A 22372-nucleotide genomic window follows, 5' to 3' on the forward strand; every position below is an offset into this window, starting at 1 on the left:
AAAAAACACCAAACCTTTTCTTTTTCTCATTTGTTTCGTTTCCTACAGGCAGATGGATGGAGAGACAAAGATGTATTTTCCCATTCCTCTATTCTGAAGGGCTCTGAAGATGCCTATGAAAGTGCACAGCCCTCAATACAGTCAAGTGATGGATTTGGCAGCTTTTACATGTTGCTCCCCCAGGAGCCTGTCTTTGCCTGACACAAAAATGGTTTCAGACCCTGACTGACACGAGTGAGAGTTAAGAATAAAGAATTACAGGGGCAATTGCAGTAGTTATGAAGAGGGACTGTGACTCTGGGACACTGTGCCGTTCCTCGAGGCAAGGGGGAGCTGGCTGTGAGCAGCCGGCTATTGGCAGCTCAGTAACATAATCCTCATTGTCATAAAAATAGGCATCACCTGCTCCTCTGGGAACAGAGGAAATTCCCCAGATGGGAAAGGGCTGTAAAGGCTGCTGAGACACCATTCAGCTGCCAGGTGACCTGGAGGTGCTAATTTGAGCTAAACAGGGGAGCCAGCAAACCTGAGAAAGTCACGCAGCCCTGGTGGCTGCAACACTGCCTAGTGGCATTAGTGAAGCCACTCTCCAGGCTGCCCGTTTTAATCCAAGGGAAACAGCAGCCTTAGGAATGGAGTCTCTGCAGCTGGGTAGGAGCCCCTTGCATCCAGCAAAGGCTTTGGGCCAAGAAGTGCCCCACAGGTTCCAGCATACACAGCAGTGCATTGACATAATCTCCTGGTGCTGTCTGGGACGTGAGATTTCTGGCACTGCCAACTCTCTTGACATTTAATTTAGCTTTATCCACATTTATCTTTATGAAAGCATGTGCATAGGTGCTAAATTTAAACTGGCAAAATAGCAAATCTACACCTTTTTGTGTTTAATTGCAGTTTATTTTCTCCATGAGCTTGGTTCAGTTAGTTCTGTTTCAGCTTTATTAACTTTATTTCAAAACAGATGCTGGGCAAATCTCCATTAATGGAGCAGGTTGCTGCAAACTCCACATAAATTATTTGGGAAAAGCTTGTGGTTCTTCTTTTGCAGAGTTGTGCATACAACAGCTGGGAAAAGGGTGCAAGCAGCAAGTGCTCCTTGTGGGAATGAAGGGAAACCCAGGCAAGAGAGAGGGATCACCCATGCCTGGAAGGGGGCAGCTCTCCCTGGGAGCTGGGGCAGCATGTGTGGGAAACCTCAGCTGCACCAGTACACCTGACTCGGAGCAGTCTCATCTCTCCTGGTATTTCATACAGGAACATGTGTGGATCCTGCTCTCCTTTCCCTGGCTTTGATGCATCCCTAGCTGCTCCATCCTTGCTGCGTGTGGGCTGGCGACATGCCTCAGCCAGATGTTCCCAGCTGCAGCCCAGCTGTGCACATTTCAGCAAGCCTGACAGCAGACCAGGCACTCCCCTCTCCAATGCCTGAGCAGAGGAATTTGCAAGTCAAACAAGACGAACGTTTCAATGTCCCAGCAGAGCACCGAAAGGCTTCTCTGTGTGTTCACTTTTTGTATCCCCTAAGTTCGTTAAAATTCCCTTAAAGAAAGAAAAAAAATGTGTGCTGTGGGCTTGTTAAAGCTCCAATCATTTCTAAGTACCTGTGCCAATTGAACGGCAATTGGATTCAGCACAGCTTGAAACCTATTTCAGCAGGACAAAGATCTCTGTCATCTTTTAAACACAAACATTACTGGCTCCTCAAGTGTATGCAGTTCTCACATGAAAGCCCACTGCCTACATTGTAGCCAGGGACATTGCTTAGCACCAGTAACTTTCAGGCCTTGTATTTTCCCTAGCATTCTGTGGTTCAATTGGCTTGTTAAGTGAATTAAAGCAGGTCTGAGCAGCACCCAGGGAGATGTGGTAGCACAGCTGAACGAGGCTAATTCTTCACTGTGAATACAAGCCAAAGGCAGCAGCTGCTGTCTGTACCAAAGGAAGGCAGGACACATCTCACCGGCATTGCTGGACTTTTCAATTCAATGCAGAGAGCTGCCAGCAAATGTGTTCAGGGAGTTGGGAGGAACTCTTAAACCTCTGTGCACAATAGTATGTTGTGGGGCCATCCAGTGCTTAGGATACATGCAAAAGAAAGTCTCAAAAGGCATTTTTAGCCAGTCTTGTCTTTCCAAAGAACATCCTGTCTTTCAGGATCCATCTACAGCCCAGTCTTAGGCACAATTTTCAGCACCTCCTCTTCCTCTCCCCTCCAACCCAGCTTTCATAGGAGGATTACCAGAAGCGAAGATGCATCCAGAAAAGTTTCTGAGATACTTGAATATTGCCAGGGTGCAGGACAGTTTCAACACTCACTCTCCTGTGCATCTCAGAACCAGCTCTCACCTTCCCCAGTTTGGCACTTGCTTAACTCCTCCTGTTCCCAGGCCAGCAGGGCTGGATGCACCGTGCTTCTCCTCCCTGGATCCCTCCTGTTAACCATTAACTTTCTGACCACGAGCTTCCCTGAGGCTCAGAGCTGTGCAGAGAAGAAGGATGAGTGTCTGTACTCCCTGACAGTTCCTGGCTGTGCCCCTGGCATCAGCCTCTCTTGCAGCTGGCGTAGGGCACTGCGTCACACTAATGCAAGCCCTCCATGAGTTTATTTTGGCATTGCTGCTGTCCCATTTCCTCTCTGCAGCAAGTACATGATATAAATGCTATTCTTTCCTTCTCCACCTCATACACACACACACACACACACACACACACACACACACCCTTCTCCTCAATGAGGCTGTCTAATCTTTCTATGAGTTACTGCCTGATTATTCCCTCCTCCAGGGAGCTTTTTCCATTATTTAGCTTTCACCATGTGTGCAGCTGTTTTGAATTCCTCACTAAATGATGTTTCATCATACACATACAACATCCAATTCTGCATTCTCACAATTCAAATTAAAAAAATCAAAAGGTTAATTTGCTTCTTTCTTTCGACTCAAGTTTCACTGATTTCAGCAAACTTAAAATCTGAAAACTTTCCAACCAGTTCTAAGAATTTAAAAAAAATCAAAGGATGGTATCTTATTTTGCTTTAACTAAGATAAGAGCAAGGGATCAAGATGGAAGATTTATCACCTTAAAAGAATAGGAAAAAGTTGAATAACACACAACAATGCAACTTTTCTGTTATTTTATTGATATTAGTGAAGAAAAAATTAAATTCCATCATTCTGATGTGTTACAATTGCTTTCTCTGGTGGGTGGACAGCTCCTACAGCTTATTTAAAGGCTAAATAATAATTCCCAATTGCATGATTACCTTCTACACTTTAAGTTCTCTTATGGTATTGCTTTCTTCCTCTGCGTATATAAAATGGTCCATTAAGTCCATGACTTTTTTCAGAATCAACTGTTATTCTATCTACTGGTTTAAGATACATTCAAATAAAAAGATACTTAAATTTACTTGCAATAAGTGCACACATACAACAGCAAACAGAGCTGATGGCATTTTACTAAAACATTGTAAGTTCATAGAATAAATAGAAGTCTTCAAACACATGCTGTAACTGACCGATGTGTTTTTTTTCTTTCTCAAAAAATATCCTTAGTGTCCATAGCACTACTGCAATAACTACTTCATTCAGAAAGAAACAAACCACCCACCTATCTCTCGTCACAAAGACTAAAAGACAGTTTCATTTATACAAGAAATTATCAGTGCTAATAATTTAGTAACAGTCTGGTACAAATGGCAATTCACGGCAGTTATGTGTAGTGTGACAATGGTAACAGACGGGGAGCTTGATTTTAGATGCCACAAGAAGTGCAAGGAAAAGAAAGTGGATGCTAAACCCTCCCTGCTTTGCTCCTCTCCATCCCCTCTTCCAAAAAATATTTATGTCTGAGCTCCGCTCTAGAAACAAGCTCCCTCCAGTCTGTTCCAGTTCCAAGGTATTGCAACTCTTTCTACAAGCACCCAGCAGAAGGTTGGGAAAAACAGAGAAAAATTTGTGATATAATTAGGATTGCCTGGCAACTAAAGGTTGCGTGAGGTCTTATGTTTCCTTTCTGAAAAGTAGGGAGTTATATGTTTGTATGGCAGGAATTTTCCTCATTTTAAAAACACTGTGAAAATAAAGCATTTCCCCTACTTTCACCTGTGCTAGGGTCTGACTTTAGATGAAGAAAGTTTCTCTGAAAAAATAAACCAGAAAATGGGTGGAGAATATTCTCACCTTGCTTACAAGGCCACGGTCTCTGACATGCATGAAATACGAAGATCAGCACGAGGGCTGCAAGCTGCTCTTTCCCACCTGTACCATTCCATTACTAAATGTTTTCTGTGGTTCTCTGCTGAGGTTCAAGGACTCACCTTTTCCTAACACTGGTTTTGCTACATGTTCTTTTATAACATTCTTATCTGTCGACCTGTTCCGCAACTGGGACTTCTAGGAAGTCACTGCCATGTTTACCTCGCGAGTTGTGAAAACTGTTTTCTTTGGGTGCACTGACAAAGCATGTTTCAGTGGCAGCAACACATAGTGAAGCATTTTCCCTTCCACAATCCAGTGCAGCATTGAAGAACAAAACAAAACAGAACAAAAGAACAACAAAGAAAGAAGTTGCACAAAGTGTAGGTGTGCCAAAGGAAACAGCCGTGGTAGGAACACGTCAATATCCCAAGTACCCAGTAGGCCTGCTGACCTCAACACAGTATTAGTTCAAGTTTATAAATCCTGGCCAGGAGGCAAATACAGAACAGAAAAAAGAAAATAAGGTTTCATCCATTCAGGCATAATAGCCAGGCACTCCAATAACTCAGCTCAACTCATCTACAGAGGCAAAATTAAAACTACCATATGTTAAACTGAGTGCTTTTCTCAGTATTTAACGAAGCACAAATGCTCCCATGCTTCAAGTGATGTAATGAGAGGTCTCACATAACACATTCAATAGCTTCCCATGCACCTTTGACTCAAGTTAGGCTAGCTACAGAATTCACGTTTTTCTAGTCAAGTTATTTTTTGTTGGTTTTGCTCTTTCACTTTTTTTCAGTGCATCTTAAAAAGAAACCTTTTCAAAAGGTTAGCAAGTTAACCTTAATACAGCAATCATAACATAGAGCCTTTTGCACTCGATTGAACAGTAAAATAATCCAATTAGTTACAATAGATCTGGTACATATTTACACATTTTATACAAAGTTTACACATTTCTCCCATTAGGCACAAAGTTGATTTGTCAAACTCAAGAGGCAATGAAGGGGTGGTGGGGAAAGGAAAAGGAGATTGGAGAAAGAATCCGAGTATTTTCATTTAAAAAGACTAGCTGTAAAAATAAAGTCCTTCATCGTAAGCTAGTTTGCTTGGGGAGCTTGGTTCCCATGAGGATCCCTGAAGTGAGGGACGTTGGGCCTTTCATCTGCATGCTGGAACCCACCATGGTGGGGAAGCTCCGATTCCTTCGGATGCCAGTGTTCAGCTGGATGCCCCCAATGGCACTGGTCACAGCAGGGCAGCCCAAGGGGAGGCCGTCAGGTGCCAGGCCTCCAGGAACAAGGGCCCTCACTGGTCCCTGTGCCCCACAGAGAAGAGGTCCCTGGTCCTCAGTTAAAGGAGCAGCTGACGTTTGCCCTGAACTCACCACTTTGGCAATACCAAACCTCCTGACTTTGTCCACGAGATTAAGGTTGGAAACAGACACGTCAGTTTGGCTCTCGCTGTTCCTGATGTTCTTCTTATTCCTCACCTCCTTCAAGATTGAACTAGCAGGCTTCGAAGCCAAGAAGTTGTCATAAGGTGGGCTGGTGCACTTGAACTCAAAAGATGGAGGGGAAGAAGAAGGTGTCTGCATGGGTGAGTTTGGTGGAGTGGAAGGAATGATTGCCATTTTCGGGGAGTACGTGTTCAGCAGGGTGCTCCTGCTGGCTCTGTCCCAGCTCTGTGGATTGTACACTGCTGCTGAGATGCCCCTTTCCTTCAGCAGCCACACCAGCCCCAGGGATGTGCTCATCGTTGTCGTGGATTCCCGGAGGTTGGTGAAGGATTCGGCCAAACTCAGACGCCGAGGAGTGCAGGGAGTAGCCACCGGGGTGCCTTTCAGACTGCTAATGCTGCCACAAGCTGGAGTAGGTGCTGCGTTAAGGCTGAAAGCAAAGGAGCACTCAAATTATTCCCTCCACTAGAATTTACTACAGGCAAGATTTTTAACCCTGAGCAGGGCCTTTTATCCATTTGGAGAGTGCACAGGACACTGACAGTTCCCAGCCCCCCACAAATGTGATTACAAGTGCAAAACCATCAGATCTCACAAAACACATCTCCGCTTTGCACACTTCAGAGCCCAGTCCCACAGGATTAATGCCACTGCCAACACCCAGCACCACATTTCTCCTGATAAACTATTTACAAGTTTGTGATCAACACCTTCACTTTTTCTTCTTGATCTACTGGCTGTTACAACTCCCAGTTACTTCTAAGAAACAAGAAAAGAGACTGGACCAATGGTATAAGCAAGGCATCTACTTTTTAGTGCTACTTCTGAGCACACAGAATTGAACATTTATTCACTAAGGCATGGTGTACTTAGTTATTCCAGAAACAAGGCATGTGGGATACCTATGACACTCCAAATTCATGTCTGTTTGAGAGAATCCCAAGAGCTCCATGCACCTTCAGAAAAAAAAATTCCAACTTTTTCTAACCATGGGCAAATTATGGTCTTTGCCACAAGTACACACACACACACAAAAAAAATTTAAAAAATAATTCCACAGTAATATCTCCTAAGCATGGGCTCATCCCCTCTAATGGCATTTAAAGAGTCTTGAGCAACACTTGATGCTAACAAAGGATTCACTGACATGACCTCACCACCATTCAAAGAAGGAAACCTACTCCTTCACCTTGCCAGGTTAGCAAGTACAAGACACTCAGCAAAGAGTCAGACAGAAAGTAAAGCCAGTGCAAGACAGTGGGAAAACTAAGCAACTGGGAGGGGAAGGAACAGGGGACAGAGTGGGATCTTCCCTTTTCAGCAGAGCCGTGCTGTTGGATTGGCTCAGCCATAACGTGAGACTTTTACTTAAGTGGGGTTCTCTGCACCAAGAAAAGCATTTCAAAGAGCCACTTTGAGACAATCTAGTTGGAGACTCTGGCCAATGACTAAATTACATCTTTTTTGCCCATATGAACAAAAGGGGCTGAGAAGGTGTCTTGACTGGAATTTTCAGTCTCATTTCACCTTACATTAATGAACTCTGTGTAGCCACCACTACTGTGCATATCAAGTTGGACACCCTGGAATGCTCTGAGCTGCAGCTTCTGATGAGCTCAGAACATAATCTAGATCCATGGTTTACAGCGAGCAGGTAATGTGAATTCACATAACACTGGAAACTCTAGTCCCTTGGTCTAAAAATCAGCATATCTTTAAGGCACTTCTTAATTAAGAAAATCTTAGCCTGATGCTATGAAATGCCAAGTCATGTCTTCTTTCCAAGACTAAATAGAATCTGACCAACATGGTCTCTAACAATGATTTAGAACTGTACCAACCTTTACCATAAGCAAGTGACACTGAGGAAGATGAACTGCAGCTGCAATTCAGCAAGAGGAATCCCATATATTCCTCCTGGTATACTGTAGTGAAACACTTATTTGAGAAAACTGGCGGATTTAATTAGAAATGCAGCCTTGCTAAGTGGCTCTGGACTCAGTCTCCTTGCACCCCCGTGTGTGCTGTGGCTGTCAGTGCAGGTGGCAGATGAGCTAAGGCACATCCTGATTGTCGTGTCCTCTCTGCCTGGGCTGGGGCAGCAGCAGGGAGAAGGATCTCCACCTGCACTGCTAAGGAGGACACACACACCCACTGCAGCAGCACACACAGTCTGAAGGCAAGGCTGAGTGGAAAGAAGTTAGTTCACAATTCTTCTCTTAAGCACTGATTAAAGCTGGACCCTCATAGTTCTGATTCCAGTGGAGCTAAAAAGCAGTGACAGCCACTGTGGTGCATCTGCCATACAGCTGAACACAGAATACAGAAGTCTTGAGAAGCATGAGGGAGAGAAAACAAAGAGAAGTTACTGCATGAACTGACTTTCTACAATGTATGATCATATACATTTCAGAAATCCAGACATATGGTGTTAATTACCAGGCTTCCAAGATATCCTAGTCACAAGATGAAAATTATACCACTCCAACAGTTTAGAGAGCTTCACTCTTTCCAGATACAAATTTCAGTTGCACAGGCATGTAGATTAGTATTTCTTGTAATTTTTCAGCACAGTTATACACTATAGTGCAATTAAAAAAACAAGCCATCCCTGCAAGAAAGCAGTTGCAGATGCTGCTTTTTTTCCCATTTGATCATTTTGGCATTGCTTTAACTGGGAAATATTTTCCCCATCAAACTGACCAACGCCACAGGGTGCCCTGGACACCATTGGAGAAACAGACTCAAAGTGGCCTCAGCAGCTCAGCCCAGTGATGGTCTCAGTATTAGATTGAGAAGAGAAACAAATAAAGGAGCATTTCATTTAGCTGGATGAAATTTAGTCAGGTTAGAGCAACACCTGGGGTAGCACAGGTTCAAATGCAACCAGGTAGGTAAATGCCACACCTCTTGGGGTTAGCTGGTGCCACACACACTAGCATTCCTTGTACATGACCCTGCCAACACGGATGCTGCTGGCAGTGCTGCTCACCCCTGACCACGCTGGGTCACAGTGTCTGCCCTATACCTCCTCTCATCAAAATGAGACATAACGCAGTTTCTCCGCCTCCTCACATGACCTGTGAAGAATCATTTATGGTTGGTAAGGAGGAGCTCCTTAAACATCTGCTGAAAACATAATTTTGTTTGTTTTGCTCTTTGTTCTCCTGAACGAATGATGAACTTCCATTTAGGCAGCTGAAAATGCGCTGAATTTAGCTGTCTTTTCTGACTGATTTGTTTGTTAGATATAGTACCCAAAGAGTTTATTATGATCACAACTGACAGCAATTCAACAATAACAAAAAAAAATTAAATTAGAACTGCAGCCATATAAGAGGATCTCTTCGGTAATTGTGCCAAAGGGAAAGACAGAAAAGAGTAAAGAAAAACCAGCCAGGCCACTAATAACCAACTTAGTTCAGAAAGCGAAGCAGAAAAGTTACATTTAAATATAATATATTTCCTTTCCACCTGACAGGTTTTCATATTCAATACTGTTATTTTTCATGCCTTTCATAGGCAGTCAGTGCCTATCTCATGTCTAAACAAGTGTAGGCACGACACCTCTGCACAGGGACCTATACAGTGGTACACTCCCACAGAGGAGCTGGAAGGGGCACAGAAAGAAATGAGACATTGTCCTTATAAACAGAAAAGAACATTCTGTAAATCCTGATTTGCAATGAGAGGAAAGCTTCCTCTTTAGGTATGAAATTCATACCACCCACCTCTGGTTCTCAGATCTTCACCTTCCATAAGGCCACAGAACGCCTTCTGTGGGCATGCAGTGTCTATACTGCCAATTGCTATTGCATCACCAGCTTGTTACTTTCAGTCTGGCAACTATGAATTCATTTCCAACAATTACACCAAGAAACAAAGTAGGTATCTCCCTGTTTCCAATTAAGGCATATGTCCTCATCCATTCCTCACGTAGTTCTGGATTTCTTAAACTGCACATCCCTTTTTTTTTTTTTTCTGAGAGGAAATATTTAGACTTCCTCTCTGGAAAAACCTCTCATCTTTTTTTGGTAAGAGATTACATCCTGTGCATTCACATATGACAGCTACAACTAGTCTAAGATGAGGAGTAGCCCAGTTTGGATAACAGAAGCCAATATAGTTACGTCTGATCCTGCAATAACTTAACTAGAGACAACAAAATTTAAGAAACTTTGATTGGCTTTTTAAAACATCACACATGCCTCCCAAATTCAGGCTGCGGTAACTCAAAACAGGAGGAATAATTGGTGGGTAATTCACCACTGCAGTCAATGCCTATGCTTATGGTATTATTTTGCATTTGCTTAGAGGGTAGAGCTGAAGGCTTTGTCATCATAGGAATCCCTTACCTTGGCGTGACTCGTGTGAGTTCATCGGAGGGGTGCAGAATGCGGCAGGTGGTGAAGGTGAAGGTGGAGTTGGTTTGTGACATGCACTTCCCAGGATGAGGTACTAAATTAAAAAAGCAAATTCTTTGCATTTTACACAGAAAAGGGGGAAACCAAACTTCTGTGTGCTGATAAGACAGATGCAAAAAGTGATGAGGCACCTTGATGGGATCAATGCCAGAAAAGTGAAATGGCCAAATATACAGTGTTAAACAGACACTTGTTCTCCAAAAGAAACACCTCTAGGACTCCAAGGCCAGTGCTAAAAAGGTCTGCTGAAACTTGCCCATGATCACAAACACTGCAGATTAAGTCTTGCTCAAGCCAAATTTAGGCCAGGCAGTGCTTGAAATGCTAGTCCTTATCTAAACTAGCAACTTGCATCAGTGGGAAATTACAAGCAAAATTTTCTAGTACCAGCTCAGAAGCACCAGGATTTTCTAAATGCTTATGCCTTTCAGCTTTTAGATTGATCCACAAAAAGGTATCCCCATTACTTCACAGTAATGGATCCATCTGGCTAATGCTACGGGAATACAGATTGTTGGGGTGGGGAGGGGAGGGACACACACTAATTGCTGTTTCTCTGACTTTTCATATCCACAATATGGAAAGTGGTAGTTTTTTGGATCCACTACTGTACATCTGTGACATTTCTCTTGTGCGTGTGATTAGGTTCTTTAAAAATGTATGTCCTCAGCTGCATAGTATAGCAGTTTTTGAATATTTGTAGACAGTGTAGTAAGCAAATTTCCTAATAAATGTGGCTGTAAAACTGCCACTCTGGTGATAGATCAGTGATTTGGGAAAGAAGCAATACAGCTTAGTTTTAAAAAAGAAGGACTTAGGCCAACTTCTTTCCTCTTACTAGAAATACTTCTGTGGCTGTGTTAACCTGCTATATAATGCAGCTGTAGTCACTGCAAAATAACTACAGAATTTAAGAGCCATGCATTTGAAAAGCTGGTTGAAAAACACCCAGAGTTAAATATTACATCAAAGATATCATGATTGCATAGGTTCTCTTACTTAGTAACCAAACTTAGCAGTGGTCAAAAGACATGCACAATAAAAACCATGTGCAGCTCCCTCCCCACCAGTCCTACCCAACCCTCTGAGCCATTCCCTGATTAAGCCACGTTTTAATACCACAGTACACAACTACTGAACACATTGCAAAAGACAGACAGATCGACCAGCTGGACCAGACACCATTCTGAACTCCCAGAGCAGCTCAGCAGAAGCAAGGCAAGTCTTAATTGTGGCTGTGTTCCCTTTTACACATATAAAGTATCACAGCTCCAAAACAGTGTGTGTGGTTAGATAGCCCTTTAAGAACACAGATAAGCAGTGTGGGAAGGGTAGAGCATGGGCAGTGTGGACAGTGGAAGCAGAAGTGGCTGAGCAAACAGTGTGAGGTAACTTCTAGTCAGCGCTGGAATGTAGGGCTGTACATTAGAGAAGGATATTTCTGAGGACCCACTGGAGTGTCATGTTAACACACTCAAATGTTAGCACGGCATAACATAACAACAAGCTCTACTTCACCTCCAGAGATGGTAATTAGGATGCTTCAGGAATCCAGTTGCTTTAGAGATTAGTGTGAGCACTAAAAAAGCTATTACAAGGGAGCACAGCCTAGCAATCATGATTCTCTCCATATTGTAGAGAGTTATAAGAAAATCTGGAGAAAGAACTCAAATAACTGGACATGAAAAGATTGGTTATTTAGAGAAACACAGGACTTTAACATAAATCAATTAGAAACAATTATCCCTGGATGATGAATAGAGAACAGAATAAAGCAATGCCGGTTTAAGATTGCAAGCTCAACCCAAAGCACATAGCTGTAATACAATCAGTGCATTTTCCCCATCTGTAATATCCACTGGGCATCCCCTCAGATTGGAGACAGGCACATTGAAGAAACATAGCTGCATTAGCAAAAGCAAGACTCATTGCTATTAATGAGTCAAAGATAGGAGAAGGCTGCTAAAAGTAGAGAAGTCACTAGCTCTAATCAGAGAGACAAACTGAAGTGATGAAAAAAATCTATCAATTTCCAAAGATGTATTTCACCCTTCAAATACCACTAAGAAAGTCCTGTACCAGCTTCATCCTTCATCAGTCAACAATGGGTTGTATCATATTGCTGTAGCATTTTCCATCCTTTGGACACAGTAAAAAGAGTGAGAACCTGTTGCTGTAAATGAACAAAGTTTATCAAATAAAAACAAAATTATTAATTTCTAATTTACTAATTTTACATAGGAATGGTCATCTCCTGAGATGGTATAAGTTCATGAGGAAGTAATACATTTTTCTAATAAGAAAGACTATCTTCCCATTTACATACATCAAAGTGTTCTCTTGGATATTAACATGTGCTGCATGTAACTGTCTGAAACCAAATGTTTTACTTGTACCCTCTTTTCCAAAGTAGTCGTAGTTTAACAACAAGGCTTCATATCTGTATGAAAAAGAATCTGTGCATAATTCAGTGCTTAACAAAATTTACAGAAACATCATGTAATTTCATCCATCAAGAACCCAGTGCAAACTGTTAGTGCATTTTCCCTGTAAATTAAAATTAAATCTAAACCTAAAATTTCTGCTGTTTTAGCACCCAGGAATTAATGATTCTTCACCTTATTCAGTTTTCTCAAAAAATTCAAAGGCATTATGGAAAAATGCAAACCATCATAGCTGAAAGGGACTCTTCTGTAAGTACAAACACTATTGTAAAAACACCTTTTAAAATACTGAGAAAAGAAAGGCAGGTTCCAGTCAAACTGAGTGCAGAGAGCTCCATCTTCTGGTAGAACAAACAAGACTTTCCTCACAAAACACAAAACTGATTTTATGTCTCAGAGCTGTCTCAGATCCAGCTGCAGGACTCAGAGCCTGTGGGCCATTCTGCTAGGTGTAAACAGCAAAATATGTATGTTCAGGACATGACTTCTGCCCAGGGAACTCTCAAAAGGCCATTTTCACTGGATTTTCAACCAGCTTGTGCAGAGGAAGGTACAAAGTTACAGTAGGTAAACAAGTGGCCTGCCCCACCCACAAGAAGATGTCATACAAATTAAGTTTGAGGAAGATTTGTAAGAGGTAGCTATACTAAGATGCCATTAACTTTTGTACCATTGGATCAAAATTCAAATTTGTTGTTATGCTGAAATAACAGTGAGGAGGCAGAGAGCTCAAGGTGACCAATAAAGCCTTGCATTTTATACAAACACCTATTCTGGCACATACAGATTCATTAGGAAATTAACTTCAAAAAAGCTGGGAAATCTTTAGAGATGGTTTGATCTAGACTGGCACAAAGTTAATGCTTTAGTACAACAGTGAAGCAAGCCACTCTACTCCATCATTTTTTTTTTGGCATGTTTCAAGAGAAGGAGGGAACCTGGTTCCCTACTATTTGAGCAGAGAGTGCACTGGAATTAGGGCATCTCTTTAGCACAGGCTGTGGAAACAGGGATGGAATGACAATCAGACTGAGGCATCCTTAGAGCAACAGATGGTGTTTTAAAGCATTAGAAGTTTATTGCTGAATAGAAAAGTTCTGCCTGCTTTAAAAAGAGGATAACGAAGGACCATTAGGAGACTCTTTTTTTCCTACTGTGTGATCAGCTAGAATACAGGTTATGGACTTCACTTTTGCCAGTTTGTGCCACTAATTCCATTCTTGGTTGAGGTGAAATTACTGGAAACTAGGTCACAAAACCCCACTAGGACCCACGAGACAAGACAATGGCTTCATGTAGTGCCTAGATTTAGGAGAGTTCATCCCCTTCAGGTGGCTAAAGGTGAGAGCTCTGATATCCAGTGCTACCTGTACTGAAAATGCCTGGCTGACAGAATAGGGGGAATATAGATTAAGCTGGATCTGATGCCTGGGTGAATCACCACTACAAGAAGGAGGTAAGTGATAAAAACAACAGCTGAAAAATGTGAACATGGTGCTTTCCTAAAGGTGCAACCTTGAATACTCAAAACCTCCAGGAATTCATAGTCTGCACCAGGAGCTTTGTTTTTGTTATGTTTCTTAAACAACAAAATTATTTTCTGAATATCTTATTTTCCAAAATTTTCGTTTATTTTGCCTTTGGAAACAGAAAGAGTGGAAAAACTGAACAAAGGCAGGTATTCTTTGGACAGGGTGTTCTTCTGGCTGAGATCACTTTCTCACACATTTATGACCATTGAGCATAGGTGTAAAAAGACTTCAAAGTGTTTAATGTAGCTTCAACATAAGTTTATGCAGGCTAGGATGCCAAAATTAAAATTCAAGCATTTTAACAGCATAGAAAGCAACTGCTGACAGCTTTTCTTAAAAAAATAATTACTGTGAAAATACTCATGCCATTTGAAAGCAAAATATATTTAAATATGCATCAATACCTTAGTTCTAAGAAGAGTTACAGAATTTATTGCTTTTCTGTACAATGATAACTTTTTAGAAGCATGTGTAGTAATGCTGCTAAAAACAACTCAAACATAATACATTCATTATGTGTTCTTGTGATTTTGGGCCTCTATTTGGAAAGCCTCCATATTATGGTTAAGGTCTAAGCATAAAGTACAAGAGCGCTGATCCTGTAGTGCTGTGCACATGTCTATTCAAAGCAATCAATCAGCAGAACTAACAAATGCAAGTACTGAAAGACCATTTTATGCACCCAATACTAGCAGGCAATTAAGTAGACACTGCATCAAGTGTAGCCCTTCCAACTTCAAAATTAGAACATTCATAACATTATTAAGTGCTTTGAGTGGCTGGTGTTTCGTTTGTTTGTTTAAGGGAAACATGACAGCCGGCGAATTAAAAAACCACAACAAACCCAACAAAAAGCCAGCCCCAACAACCCCTCCCTCCAAAACAGATTCTGTACAGTTTTATAACATAATAGTTTCTTTCACAGAACAGGAAAAACATATTGAGGTTACAAAAAATTTGTGCTGCAAAAGTTACTTGTCCCAGATGATTTTAAGAACACAGTGTCCTGTAACTTCTCTACAATCCCACTGATGCTGCGAGTCTACACAAGTGATACACAAAACTCAACCTACTCCTGTGTATTAGGCTAGAACTGCAACTTTGGAATTTGCAATCTTCCATAAAGTTAACTCTACTCACACACAGTACGTGACTCCAACAGACTAACTGCAGACCATATGTCATATGTGTGCTAACTTCTCCTGAAATGTTCAGTGCCATAATTGGGATAGAATATGCATTTATGGTGAAGAAGCTGTTTTATAGATCAGTGGGTACTACAGGTTTCAACATACGGACAAGAAAACACAAGGAACATAACTTTTCCTTTTTTAGGAATGATTTCAGTCAGAATGATTTCTGACTCTAACTATACCAAGAATAGAACATCTAACACAATTGTTCTGAATACACTTGTTTTGGCTACAAGATATTTTTGGCACCAGCAGTGTTTGCTCTCCTGAGCCGAGAAGATAAAGTAAGCGCTTGGGCTCATTTTGAACAGCACTCTGCTCACACAGAATGGCAATATGAATTGTACTTGTAAGTACTGTAACAGAGAACATATCCAGTGCAAAAAAAGGCAAGATACAAACCTCAGAGCATACAACCAACTGAAGCAGAAACCTGCCCAACAGACTAAGATGATCTACACCTGCTGGGAAGGTCCCTGTAGGCACTGTATTACTAAAGACTTTTTGGTCTGAGGCTAGAAGACCTGTAGCTCTAGACTGGTACACTTTATGGCCTGCCAACAGCAAGTGTAAGAAGATACCTTCTGACTTTTACAGACCTCTTGAATGAGATTTTTCCACAATGGAGCTATCCTGAATTACAAGCAAAGGCACTATTGCTAGAGATTGTGCGCAAATTTTTTCTTTCCTTCCCTTTTTATTTTACTTCACATTCTCTAGCAAGAGTTTGTTCTGTATGTTGCCAACTGGAAGTGATTCCCAGCTGGAATCAGGTAAGCAATGTTGTTGTAACCTTGTACTCATGATGGGCTCATGATGAGGTGCCACATGTCCATACACATCCCTATCTCCCTGGAATTTCCTACAGAGAAATCTAGAAGAAAGAATGTTGAGGAGAAGCAATGAGAAGCAATGGCTGCACAATATTTACATACAAAATAAACTCATAAACTAAGCATGCACCTCCTTCTCCCAAAAGATGTGCTTCAGTGGGCAGACTGCAGATGTTAAGAAGTACTGCTCCATTAGTAAGTGCCTATTCTGAAAAAATCCACAATCATCTCCTCCTTGTACAACGCCTAACAAATTGCTTCAACAAAAAGCAGACACAGTGTCTTTACTCCATTTGAGCAACACAACCAATAGTGATATGACAGCTCATGGATACTCCTAAATCCTACACAAGAGGACAATTTGAAAGAAGGCAAAAGAATGGGAAATTAAAGTTTTCAGTGCACTTGTTCATTCTACACAAAGTTATTAATTTTGACCCATTTATTTCTGTAATGTATTAAAATGACTCAGCAAACAATACAAGGTAAATAAGATTGCTAGAGCTATTTCATTGATTTTATCTACTTTGTCAGTTTATAAGGTGGGGAATTTGCTTAAAACCCCTGTCTAAATAGACTTTTCCCAGGAAAGGTCAGCAGTAACCAGTAAATAACCGGTTCAAAACCAGTGACCTTTATTCAAATCATAATGTAGACAGAAAATGGAATTAAATACTAGGCTTTCTTATCAGTTTGTAGACACAGAGCAGGCCTACTTTTATTGCTCTACTTGAAAGAAAGAAGTCTTTCAAATTATTACCCAGAAATGTTAGACTAATTTGTTCTTTAAAAAAAACCCAACAAGGAACTAAACTATATCCTTATCTATGTTTAGCCCATGACAATGAGTCTTTTACTTTTTTGACATGTTCCTGTGTTGAACATTCTTACAGTTAAAAAATTCTTAAAAACGTAACCCAAGCAACAGTTTTTTCCACATTTACTCTGCTCTGAGTTCATGAAGAACTGCTTGTTCCCTTCCTCTCTACAGCCACACATTTTTAAATTAATAATATATTTTGTTGAATCTTTTATTCCCTAAATCCTAAAAATGCCAGTTATTTCAGTCTTTGATTATTTCAGTCCATGTTTCTTTTATCTCCAGCTTTTCTTGCTGTTGTTACTCAGACTCTTCAAAATTATAAAAACCTGGATAATATCCAAAATGGTACACAACTGCCTGAAGAGGCATTATTTATTTTCATATTAATATAAAAAATAATCTAAACTTTCTGGGATCTCCTAGAACAAGGACAACTTTTGCCAATGGAAAGGGAAGTTGAAGGGTTTGGATGTTGAAGCACTGGAACAGGTTGCCCAGGGAAGTGGTTGTATCACCAGGAGGTATTTAAAAGATCTGTAGATAAGGCACTTGCGGGCATGGCTTAGTGGTGGACTTGGCAGTGCTGGGTTAATGCCTGGACTCAATGATCTTAGAGGTCTTTTCCAGCATTAATGATTCCATGATTCAAAGTTTAACCTTAATACAACTGACTGTAGAAAGTAGCTTATATTCAATATCTGAAAGCACTGAACTGCCACTGCAGTGAGAGTTGAAGATACTCTGCATGTCATGATAATAACAGAAATATTATTGTTTAGCCCTGAGACAATCTAATCTTCCAAAGAACAGCCAAATATCAAATTATGATATATCCCAGAGAAAGGAGAGGGAAGGAAGTGTCTTCATTTAAAGTAGTTATACAAACAAAAAAGTCTGGAAAAAAAGGGGTTCTGGCAATTTTCTGATTCTTGACTAAATATAATTCTTTACCAGAGATAAATCTTAATGAAGACTATATAGCTTATTAAAACAAAAACCCCCAAATCCTAAGAGAGAAACCACACAAACTCAAAACATATCTATAGTCTTGAGAATCTGTAATCTTGTGCAATAATAGACTGCTAGTGTCAGTTCAGAGTATCTAATAATTCATGCAGTACTGTGTCACTTAAAAATGTTTATGTCTTAATATGGTATAAATAGGAAGGACGGGGTTTAATAGTGTGGTGGAGAAAGAGTAAGGGAAATGTTATTAGTGACTGCACAAAAACATTCCCTTAATTCTTTATCTCAGAAAGACTTTAAAAACAGGTAATGGTATCTGAGGTAAGTGAATTAAACTTCCAGAATTTCTTTGGTGGTTTTCAAGGCACTCCATTTGTTTCAGCAAAGGCAAGATGGAGGCACCTTTAGTGCACCAATCATTTAGTCTTTGTTTTTTTCCCAAAGTACAAACATCTAAAACATGGCATCACCTCTTATGAACTGTCAGAAGAGTATCTGCACTAGAGCAATACAAAACATATGTAATCTGTACATTACACACACTTAAGAGTGCGCTAAATACACACACAAATTGAATACATGCCACACAAAGGTTTGTGAATGAACCACTTCCTTTTAGCAGCCTTCTCTTATCAAAATAGAGTAAAATATTGACCACAGATGCTGTTACTGAAAAACAAATTAAAAGATTATCAAAGGAACGATTTTTGAGCCAACGTTAGAATGGTTATGTTCTAACCACTGCACGCACTATCGTGCAGATGCTACACACAAAGCAATATTATGAATGCTGTTCTGAAGAGACGTGAGAATGGCCCAGTAATCAAAATCCTGTAAAGATGTCAGTTTTACTGGACTTAATGAGTTTCCCTCACCAGACCCCTCATCATCGTCAGTCGCGGGCTCCTGCATCTCCTCTGTGAAAGCCTGAGATTGGCGGGGGTTATTCTTGTTCTCTGAAACAGTCACTTGTGCTTGTGACCTCTCACCTGAGGTCTCTGTGTGCTGAACTGGCGTCGAGGTAGTTAGGCCCTTGTAAGAAATGTCACCTGTCTCATCTTCCTCATAGTCATTAAGGCAGTACACTTCATCCAGGTCTAGGTCTAGGGTCCTGAAGCCCTTAGTGACAACCCCGGGCCTCGGGTCCAGGATCCCACCCAAGTGAGGCTGAGCCAGCTGCTGCCAGTGGTGCAAAGTGGCAGAACCTTGAAAGGGAACAGAAAGACAACCAAAATCAATTAGTAAGCAATCCAGGACCTAAAACACAAAGTCCCACTTAATTTATCCAGAAGACCAAAGGTTTGGGAGCTCCAAACCTTTAATGGTTCTGGGTTCAATGCATCTAGGGAGACATGCTACAGCACAAAACTGCTTCACCTACACTTCAGCATTTCCACACCAGTGTGTAAAAAACTGATCACATCAGCACTTATGCAAAGCCTGGTGGTGAGAAGCAGCACGCTTGTGCACGCTTGTGCACGCTTGTACATGCCTGTGTACATCCCCTCCCTGTAAATATCCTCATCCACTTCAATTCACAGGATTAAGCAGGAGAAGAAAGAATTTACATTGTAGCAGTTGATCTGAGCACCATCACAGAAAGCTCTAAGAGGAACATATACCACATATTCCCACATCAAGCTCAAACTAAGACAAGTGCTGAAAACATGCCAGAATTTTCTGCCAGTGGCTAACAGGAGGACAGTAGTCACACAGACTGCACAGCAATTTTAGCTTTTACCATACGTTAGAAAACCCCACCAACTTCAGACACGTGTAAGCAGATACACAGCTCTGAACTACACATCAAGGCCAAGTACCTGTGTGGGCCCTATGCTACAGGAATTCAACTACTACATAACTAAATGCTACTGTACCTGTAGCTTCATCCTGGGCAGAGAAATGTTTTGAAAAGGGAGGTGCATTTCACAGAGAAGAGCATTCAATATTCAAGGTTTAATAGGAGACAGTCAGAAACAGCAATGGATCAGGAGAAATTCATATATACACCAAGATGGACCCAGTGTAATCAAGGGAGAATTTATTTGATTCCTCAAGTAGCAATTAAACACTGGGGCCTGCATTTTTCTGTGTGCCCACCTTCACTGTGTTGGAAAATGTGACTTAAAATCACACAAGTCCTATGACACAAACAAAACATCCTTCTTTTCACCTTTGCCTGCAAATCACAGCAGTTCTTGCAGTCTTTTTCCTGTTCCCTCTCTGCAAAGTGAAATACCCACTCGTTCAACAAGCTGGCACACAAATGTCTCACCCATATTCAAAGTCCAAGAATATTCAATTAGTTACATGGTGTATGTAAAAGCTTAAACAACTGTAATAACTAGAGAAGGGGTGGCTCTCATATACATTTTCAATCTGAGAAAAATCGTATGGAATGAGAAAAATTGCCATTTCAAATACTGCACTTGAGGAAGCTTACTGTAAATAGGAAGTGAACAGGGAAAAAACTCTTTCTCTAGAATGACTGGGAACAATGGGTGGCATTTTAATTAAGCCTATCTCACTTTTTAAGATCTGTAATTTTTAGCTCAGAATAAATGGCTCTGCTAGATTACTTTGGCTAATGACCCTACCTTTTTTTTGCTTTTATTTTAATAAATCTAGAGAGATTAGAGAAAATTTGCACCCTTGAGGCTCAAGAAGTAGAAACTATTTACAACCCCAAAATGAGAGAAGAGACATCCTTATAACTTGTATTTATTTCTCAATTGCCACAAAGGCCAAGTTTTTCCTTTTATATAAAAGGAATACCCAAGAATGTGAAGAAGTGATAGATATTGTCAAGCCTTAACCTAGGAGAAGAGGTTTTCTGTCAGTCTACTCCAAGAATTAAAGAACAAAGGAAATAAAAATTTCTTTCTGCACTGCATGCAGGTATTAAAAAGTTAATTAACTTCTACATGCTAGCTTCTGGAGATGTAATATTTTTCACCTTAAAGCACACCAAAACCTATACTTAAAATAAACTCAGCAGAATACAAGCACTTCATTTTCAATATATGTCTCATATTTTTCCATAGGAAATATATTTACCAAAATGTCTGCATTTTGAGCTTTAACATTTCTATTGAAACTACAGAAATCAAAATGGCCTTAGCTCCTCATAAACAAGATATACCTGAGCCTAACCTTGTTCTCATAAAATGTGTGCAAAGGAGCTTTAATTTCCTATACAGAAAAGTACAAGGAAATCCAGCAACTGTAAATCCCCAATAAAAAGAAAAAAGAGAAAGTTGCAGAAGTCAAAAGAAGAGGGAAATACAACACTTCTTTGGCCTACATTCAGTCCCAAGTTCCTAGCAGATGGTTTTGTAAATTATCAGAAACAGTTACTGTGTAATAGTGGGACATGCCACTGAAGGAAGAACGAATATAAGAACAAAATAAATATATGAATGAAGTAAACTTTTTTCCTATATTCCTGGTATCTCTGCATGATTGCACATAGGCTTTGAGGATCAGAGAAAGCTTAGAAATTCATAGTGTTTTTTGCTCCTACAATTGCAGTGAAGTGGGTGAAGACACAGTCAGTCCCGGTTTTTAGTTTTCCTACAGATAATGCCATTTTGTGGTCATGACATAATGAGTCACAGGTGCATAGTTAAAACAAACAAACAAAAAAACCAAAACAAATCCTACTGGACTATAATTAAAACAAGTCACATCAAGCAATCCTCCCATTTGACTAAAAGATAGCATGTGTTGATTTTTAAAGGCAAAAGATTAATTTCTTAGTGCTTCTGCCACTTTTTTTCTGGGGTATTTAAAAGATTGCTTTAAAGGAGCAGAAGTCATTAACCTATAGTAAATTTATTATAGAACTAGTTTTTTTTTTTTGTTTTTTGACATGAGTACCCAAAACACTAATAAAACCAAAGACACAACTACTTATAGCAGTCTGCAGGTACAGCAGACTATTTTTCCCAGTAGGCATCCATGAAGTTGAAAAAAAAATTAAAGCACATGAAAAATATTCAGAAAATAAACTAAGCTGAAATGAAAAACAAAATCATTAAGATATTTAGTTAATAAAAGTTAACAAACACAAAACTTATGAAACAGGCAGACACAAACATGCTACAAATAAGATCTAAAACCAAACATGGGAAGTACTTTAAAAGGTGCAATAATTTCAAGAGAGAAATGACCCAGTGAAAACATTGAACAAAACCAAGGGAAAAAAAAAAAGCCCAGACAGATAGAAAGATGATAAAGACTTTAAGAGTTTATTGGAAGACAAAAGCAGATATAATGGGATGGTGACAGAAATCTATTACAGTGGTAGCAACTGGAAACTGAAACAAAGTGGGATCATCCTTTCCCTCATCTGGTACAAGAACTTTTAAGACCATTTAAAAGCAGCCATGAAAACAAACTATTAAAATCTGCTCAACAGTATGGGTTTGTGTGCTATGGCTATAGTTTCATTTGAATAGATTGATACAGTACATTACTTTCTTCAGGACATTAGA

The 22372-nt window shown here is 40.3% G+C and overlaps 1 protein-coding gene across 5 annotated transcripts in view; it reads right to left on the minus strand.

Annotated features, from left to right (window-relative positions):
- Window positions 1-3116: 3116 nt before the first annotated feature.
- Window positions 3117-22372, minus strand: part of TRAK1 (trafficking kinesin protein 1) — a 117099-nt gene continuing 97843 nt past the window's right edge. For 3 of the 5 annotated variants that reach the window (XM_030944051.1, XM_030944052.1, XM_030944050.1), the window contains 3 exons: window positions 18752-19081; window positions 10017-10119; window positions 3117-6091 (listed from right to left, as the gene is read on the minus strand). In XM_030944051.1, coding sequence (XP_030799911.1) covers window positions 5293-6091; window positions 10017-10119; window positions 18752-19081 — 1232 coding nt within the window. In that variant the 3' untranslated portion in view covers window positions 3117-5292. The remainder of the gene's footprint in view (window positions 6092-10016; window positions 10120-18751; window positions 19082-22372) is intronic. The other 2 variants (XM_030944049.1, XM_030944053.1) reach the window with 1 other exon arrangement.

The sequence above is a fragment of the Camarhynchus parvulus genome, chromosome 2, assembly GCF_901933205.1.
Source record: "Camarhynchus parvulus chromosome 2, STF_HiC, whole genome shotgun sequence".
NCBI classification, from domain to species: domain Eukaryota; kingdom Metazoa; phylum Chordata; class Aves; order Passeriformes; family Thraupidae; genus Camarhynchus; species Camarhynchus parvulus.